The 7,713-nt window shown below is 51.0% G+C and overlaps 1 protein-coding gene across 1 annotated transcript in view; it reads left to right on the plus strand.

Annotated features, from left to right (window-relative positions):
* Positions 1-363: 363 nt before the first annotated feature.
* The window catches only part of TRIM25 (tripartite motif containing 25), a 33,545-nt gene continuing 26,195 nt past the window's right edge, over positions 364-7,713 (plus strand). The window contains exons 1-2 of the mRNA XM_011979235.1: positions 364-1,027; positions 5,837-5,932. Of these exons, the coding sequence (XP_011834625.1) occupies positions 431-1,027; positions 5,837-5,932 (693 nt within the window). The 5' untranslated portion in view covers positions 364-430. The remainder of the gene's footprint in view (positions 1,028-5,836; positions 5,933-7,713) is intronic.

Genomic DNA, 7,713 nt, shown 5'->3' on the forward strand with positions numbered 1-7,713 from the left:
ACTTGCTCCGGGCGCAAGTTTGTGCGGAAGCGCGACTGGACCTGGGCTCTGAATCTGGGGGTCCGGGGTTCTGCACCCAGTCGTCAGCTTCCTCATCCGCAGAGTGGCCCCCAGAAGCCTCCGGGTGGTCGCGAGGATGCTCTAAACCCCGGGAGCTAAGGCCGAGCCCGGCGTCCCGCGCCCAGCCCGCGGGAGCTCTCGAGGCTCGCAGCGCGGCCGACCTTCGCCACTTCGTGGGCGACTGGCACTTCGGTGCCCGCAGGCTCCCGAGGGTACCTCGCGAGGCCCGCCCAGTCCTCGCCGCCCGCCCCTCCGCGCCCCACGTGACTTCCTGACGGCTGCAGGGACTGCCCTTCCCGGGCTAGGTTTCGTTTCCTCGGCAGCCTCGGAGCGCGGTTGCAGTAGTCGCGTCCCGACCCCTGGGAGCACCATGGCACAGCTGTGCCCCCTGGCCGAGGAGCTGTCGTGCTCCATCTGCCTGGAGCCCTTCAAGGAGCCGGTCACCACTCCGTGCGGCCACAACTTCTGCGGCTCGTGCCTGAACGAGACGTGGGCCGTCCAGGGCGCCCCATACTTGTGCCCCCAGTGCCGCGCCGTTTACCAGGCGCGACCGCAGCTGCACAAGAACACTGTGCTGTGCAACGTGGTGGAGCAGTTCCTGCAGGCCGAGCTGGCCCGGGAGCCACCCGCCGACGGCTGGACGCCGCCCGCCCGCGCCTCTGCACCCAGCCCGGGTGCCCAGGTGGCTTGCGACCACTGCCTGAAGGAGGCCGCCGTGAAGACATGCTTGGTGTGCATGGCCTCCTTCTGTCAGGAGCACCTGCAGCCGCACTTCGACAGCCCCGCCTTCCGGGACCATCCGCTGCAGTCTCCCGTTCGCGACCTGTTGCGCCGCAAATGTTCCCAGCACAACCGGCTGCGAGAGTTTTTCTGCCCCGAGCACGGCGAGTGCATCTGCCACATCTGCCTGGTGGAGCATAAGGCCTGCTCTCCCGCGTCCCTGAGCCAGGCCAGCGCCAACCTGGAGGTAAAGAATGGCCCGGGAGGGCGCAGAGGGCAGCCTGGGCCTGCTGGGTGGTGCAGAGGGGCCACCGGGGGCCTCTCTGCCACCCTCTGGACGCCCTGGGGGAGATGGGCCTGAATTCGAGGCCAGGGCATCTCCAATGTCAGAGTAGAAAGGGGCTGGGAGATTTTATAGTCCTCTGCCATCATCCATGAAGACAGGTTAGGTTGCTTGCCATAAGCCTGTCTTTGTCTGATGGTGTTTATTTTTATTTTTTTGAGACAGGGTCTCGTCCCTCTCACCCAAGCTGGAGTGCAGTGGCAGAATCCCAACTCACTGCAGCCTTGACTTCCCGGACTTAAGGGATCCTCCTACCTCAGCCTCAAGAGTAGCTGGGACCACAGACTCGCTAATTTTTTTACTTTTTCGTAGAGATGAGGTTTCGCCATGTTGCCCAGGCTGGTCTCAAATTCCTGAGCTCAAGCGATCTGCCCACCTCTACCTCCTAAAGCGCTAGGATTAAAGGCGTGAGCCACTGCACCCCACCATCTGATGGTGTTTAGTAGAGGGTTTTGAATGTCAGCTATGAATCTTGGAGGTAACCTCTGTTCCCTCACCAAGTCCTGGTGGCACCCAGGAGGTGGATATGATTTAGTTTCATTTTACTGTTGAGGATACTGAGGTTCAGAGAAATGAACTTAGCCTGACCTAATCAGTAAATGGCCACGCAGGCATTGCGACCCAGGTTGGTTCGATTTCATAGTTTGCATTTCTCCCCATGGACCAGCCTGGTATCCAGGTCCGTAGAGTCTGGAGCACCAAACAGTCCAGGAAGCTTGAGGTCATGTAAGCAAAAGCCTTTGGTGGGCCGAAGAGTTCGTGTGATCAGAAAGGGTTGTTATTAGAGGCCTAAGAGGGGGGTGGGCAGCCTCCCAGTAACCACTGGATCAGAACCACAGGGAGAGCCAACACTCTTGCACCATAGTGTCCTCTGTCCTGGCCATGTGACTTTGAGCACAGGGTTTGGCCCCTGGACCTGGGTCCTCACCAGTATAGTGAGGCTGTGGGACTAGGTGGATTCCTAAGGGTCTTTCAGGTCTGCAATGTTTTTAGGTTGTCTGGGGATCATACCTTTCCCTTGTGGACTCAAAGCAGAGGCTGAAATCAAACCACCTTTTGTTACATCAGCCTAAGATCCAAAGCATGGCCTGATTTCATTTCATTCTCACAGCACCTTCAGGGAGAACAAGACCCGTCTTCGTGTTGTCAAAGGAGACAGTAGCCTGAGCAAGGTCAGAGTTGGGGGTCTGCATCCAGCTTTGTGTAGCATATAAGCTTGGCTTTTTTTTTTTTTTCCTTTTAGAGACAGGGTCTTGCTATGTTGCCTAGGCTGTTCTTGAACTTCCGGCCTCAAGGGATCCTCCCATCTCAGCCTCCTGAGTAGCTGGGACTACAGGTGTGCCACCATGCCTGGCTATAAACTTGGCTTTTTTTTTCCTTCTTTTAGAGACAGGATCTTACTCTGTCACCCAGGCTGGAGTACAGTGGGGTGATCATAGCTCACTGTAATCTCAAACTCCTGGGCTCAGGTGATCCTCTTGCCTCAGCCTCCTGAGTAGGTAGTGCTACAAATGTGAGCCACCACACCTGGCTAAGTTATAAATAATTCTTATGTGAAGACAGGATCTCACTATGTTGCCTCGGCTGGTCTTGAACTCCTGGCCTCAATGCTCCTCCCATCTTGGCCTCCCGAGTAGCTGGGACTACAGGTGTGCTACCACCCAGCCTGGCTGTAAAATCAGATTTTTTTTTTTTTTTGAGACGGAGTCTTGCTCTGTTGCCAGGCTGGAGTGCAGTGGTGCAGTCTCAGCTCACTGCAACCTCCGCCTCCTGGGTTCAAACGATTCTCCTGCCTCAACCTCCTGAGTAGCTGGGACTACAGGCGTGTGCCACCATGCCCAGCTAATTTTTGTATTTTTAGTGCAGACTGGGTTTCATCATATTGGCCAGGCTGGTCTCAAAGTCCTGACCTTGTGATCCACTCGCCTTGGCCTCCCAAAGTGCTGGGATTATAAGTGTGAGCCACCACGCCCAGCCCATATATATACATTTTTTAATCTTTTCTTTTAGAGACAGGTTTTCACTCTGTCACCCAGGCTGGAGTACAGTGGCATGATCATAGGTCACTATAACCTTAAACCCTGGACTCAGGTGATCCTCCTGCCTCAGCCTCCTGAGTAGCTAGGACTACAAGCGTGTGCCACCCAGCTAATATTTTAAAACATTTTGTAGAGACAGGATCTCACTATGTTGTCCAGGCTGGTCTTGAACTCCCAACCCCAAGGGATCCTCCCACCCCCACCTCAGCCTCCCAAAATGCTGGGATTACAGGCGTGAGCCAGGAGCCTGGCCTAAACTCTGCTGTTTATTCCTAACAACAGGCCTTCCTCTGCCAACGCCTGCCCTGCTGCCCTGACTTGCTGAGTCCTATAACAGGTCTGCTTTTTGAGCCCTGCTACTGCTGCCCATCACTGTTGGCAGAGCCAGTCTCAGCTGGGCAATGCCCTTGGCCTTGGGGGTTGGGTTGTCTTGGCCACTGGTATGGGCAGACTTGAGACTCTGGTGCCTCCCATGTGGAAGACCCAAGTCTCCAGTCTGTGAAGGGATCCTCAGAATTTCAAAAAGCCCTTTACCTTTGATTAGGGGATTATTGCTGCTACCAAAGTTTTCGGGTCACTTTCCTTTGGTCTGGAGTCATGTGGGCACCATTCATGATGAGGGTACTGCTGCATGTGTTTGATTAATGGTGCATCAAATCTTTCAAAATACAGGGCTCAGGATGTAGTGCTATGAGCAGCTCTTGAAAGTGAAGCAGTTGGCAGCCTTGGGGTGTTATGAGGTCTCTTCCTGCTCGGAGGCCAGCAAGGCCGGATGTATGTAGGCCTGGTCTTTGGCCCACACCTTATCTTGGCCACTGTTAGAGGCCAGGTCGAAGGGCGGTGTCACAGAGGTCAAGTTTGAAACATCATGAGCAGCTTGGGCTTTTCGGATTGAGTTAGTGTGGCCTTGGTCCCTGCCTCCAGCCCCTACAGGTGACTGTCATTGGGTTGTTCAAATCCAGATTCAAGATCAGGTTCCGCCCAGAATATCTTGGGTGGAGTTGAAGAGTCTGGAAAGTGGAAGACAGGGCTAGAGTATGTTGAGTCTGCTAGTTTCGGGAAGGAAATGGTTTTTTTCTGGAAATCTCCAGCATGCTCAGTTTGGACATGTGTCTATGATTTTAATATCAGGATCTTAGCTGTGCCAGTCACTAGTAGTGTAGCGGGGGCAAGTCACGTAATTGTTCCATGCCTCAGTGTCTTTGTCTGTAAAGGCTGGGTAATTCCTACCTCGTAGTGTTGTTCTTAGCTTTAAGTAAGTTAATACAGGTAAAGCACTAGAACCATTTCTGGCATACAGTAAGTGCATAATAAATACTAGCTGCTCTTGTTATAGCGGTGGTGATTTGCCTTCCCATTTCTGTGCCCCATTATTTCATCTGAGCAAGGAGGTAGGAGACTCAGATATTGATTATGAAAATTAATAGAAATCAGATGAGGATATTAGCTTCCTTCATACACAGTTTGCCTTTGTTTCTGGAGGTGGTGAGGATTGAGCAGATTTGCGGCTGAGCTTCAGCCCTTGTGTGAGCTGCTTCATCTTTTTTTTTTTTTTGAGATAGGGTCTTACTTAGTCACCTAGGCTGGAGTGCAGTGATGCCATCTCGACTCAATGCAGCCTTAACCTTCCGGATTCAAGCGATCCTCCTGCCTCAGCCCCCTAAGTAGCTGGGACTACAGGTGTGCACCACCATGCCTGGCTAATTTTTGTATTTTTAGTACAGACAGGGTTTTGCCATGTTGCCCAAGCTGGTCTCGAACTCCTGAGTGCAAATGATCCACCTGCCTGGGCCTCCTAAAGTGCTAGGATTACAGGCATGAGCCACTGCGCCTGGCTGGCTGATTCATCTTCCCAGCCCTTGGTGGTCCCAGTCTACAGTGAGCCTTGGACTCTGGTTTCTGTCTTCCTGCCCTGTGAGGCTGACAAAGGCTCCCAGCTTTGTTCTGGGATTGGCAGATGCCTCTGGAGTGAACATCCTTGATATCAGGCTTATCTCTCTAGGCCCCCTTCCCCCTTCTCCTGGACCTTGACTTCTTAATCCTCTGCTTGATTGGCTCTCCAGCGTCTTTTAGCAGATCTCCCCCATGCCCCGTTATTTGGACTGCTTTCCTGGTTGTTTGCAGTGGGAGGACTGGTCTGAGTGGCCCCACCTGCCATTACCGAAGCAGCTGTCCCAGCTCGTTCTATTCCTGTGTGAGCTTGGCCACCTTGCTGTCTTCCTTGCCTGAGTTTCATTGGCTGTAAAATGGGTAATTAGAGAAGAAACTCATAATAATATAAGCTGACATGTAGTATGTTTTTCCTAAGATCCAGGCATTGGGCTGAGTACTTACATTGTTTCAATTAATCCTCCCAATATCCCTGTGAGCTGGGGACAGTTGTAGCTATTTTGTGTCCAAGAAAACTGAGGTGAAGGACACAGTTGCATAGCTGGGAATTGGGACTGGAACCGTGGTCTGTACCGTCCTCTGAGAAGGATGAAGGGAGGTAGTAAGTATTAGAATACTTCAAAAAGCTCCAAGCAGGCAAGACTTGGGTGACAGAACTTGGGGTGGCAAGACTTGGGTGGAGTGGAAGAGGAAAGAATCTATCCTGTGGGATAGATCCAGGGATGGCTTCTGGTGGGGCTGGGCTGAAGAGGTGCATTCTCACCCTCATTTGTTTTCCCTGCAGGCCACCCTAAGGCACAAACTAACTGTCATGTACAGTCAGATCAACGGGGCGTCGAGAGCGCTGGATGATGTGAGGAACAGGCAGCAGGATGTGCGGGTGAGTGGCAGGGCCCTCCAAGGCCAGCCCTGCCCTGTGGCTTCCCTCGCCTTCCAGGCAGGACAGGCGTGTCTCTCACCATGACAAGGCTGGTGTTGGGTGCACTCATGGTGTCAGAATGAAACATCAACCTTGCAAAGCATGCAGACCGCTGTGTGTCCGAGAGAGATCCTTTGCAAACCCGAACCGAAAATTACCTGTAAGCCCAACTGTGGTGGAAATCATTATAAATTAGGGTTAAAAAGTAGTAATTCAAAAAAATGATTATGATATAAAGTGGGAGAAAAAGAGGAAGCAAAAGTATATACCTCCTAGGGTTGCATTTATTTACAAAAAGGAAGTATATTAGTTTTGTAGGGCTACTGTAACAAATTGCCACCAACTTGGTGGCTTACAACAACAGAAATGTATTCTGGCAGAGCTCTGGAGGCCAGAAGTCCAAAATCAAGATGTTGGCATGGCCACACTCCCGAAGTCTCTAGAGGAGAACCCTTCCTTGCTTCTTACAGCTTCTGGTGGCTCAGGCATTCCTTGGCTTTTGACTGCATCACTCCAATCTCTGCCTCTGTCTTCACATATCTGTCTCTTCTTCCCTTAGTGTCTTCCATCTCCAATAAGGACCCTTGTCACTGGATTTAGGGAGCACCTGGGTAATCTAGGATGATCGAATCTCAAGATCTTTAATTGCATCTGCAAAGACCTCTTTCCTCAGTAAGATTACATTCGCAGGTTCTGGTATATGGACATGTCTTTTGGGGGCCCAGCATTCAACCCATTACAGAGAGCATGGAAAGAAACTGAAAGGGAATATTATAGAAGGATCATAGTGGAAGTGTTGGAGTGGTAAATTAGGAATTGTTTTGTTCCCCGTTTTTCAGATTTTCAATACGTTTAAATTGCTTTTAAATGAAAAGATCAGATTTTTACCCCTTTTCAGAGCTGCAGCACCCAGTTTTATGGCAGCAGTTATGGTTTAATTAGATGAGATCTAGATTAGAATACCAGCTCTGTCACATACTAGCTTATGTCGCTTTGGTCATGTGGACAGATCTTCGAGCCTTCGTTTCCCAGTTTGCACAATGGAATCACAACTTTCTGAAGATGATTGTGAGACAAATGAAAGAATGCACGTGAAAGTACCTGTATTTGTTAGAGGGCAGGCTATACTGCTGTAACAAAGATACACCAAAATTCAGAGGCTTAAATATGATCGAAGTTTATTTTGCCAACTGACAGTCCAAACCCACACATGAGTAACCCAGACTAAGGGTTCATGTGATCATTCAGGGATTAAGGGTTCTCCCTTCTTATTACCCTACTATTCTACAAGGTATTGTCCCAACCTCTTTGACTGGAGCTGAGTTACCATTACATCTTTGTTCTAGCCTGTGAGAAAAGGGACAAAGAGGAAGTGGAGGACAATCAATTTTCCTTTACACAAGCGATACAGTGTTGCACATATCATTCCTGGGCGTGGGTCATTGGAAGGAGTTTTGTCACGTCACTTAGCCTAGCTGCAGGGGAGGCTGGGAAATGTAGTCTGAGTAGCCACATGCCCAGATGAAACTCCAGGGATGTTCTCTTACCAAAAGGAAAAAAGGGAAAATGAACACTGGGGGACACTTGTAGTCACATTAGAAGTTGCACAGTAAAAGATTGGCAGAGAAGGCTGGGCACGATGGCTCACGCCTGTAATCTCAGCACTTTGGGAGGCCAAGGCGGGTGGATCATCTGAGGTCAGGAGTTCAAGACCAGCCTGGCCAACATGGCGAAACCCCATC

This window comes from Mandrillus leucophaeus, unplaced genomic scaffold, assembly GCF_000951045.1.
Source record: "Mandrillus leucophaeus isolate KB7577 unplaced genomic scaffold, Mleu.le_1.0 Scaffold20, whole genome shotgun sequence".
NCBI classification, from domain to species: domain Eukaryota; kingdom Metazoa; phylum Chordata; class Mammalia; order Primates; family Cercopithecidae; genus Mandrillus; species Mandrillus leucophaeus.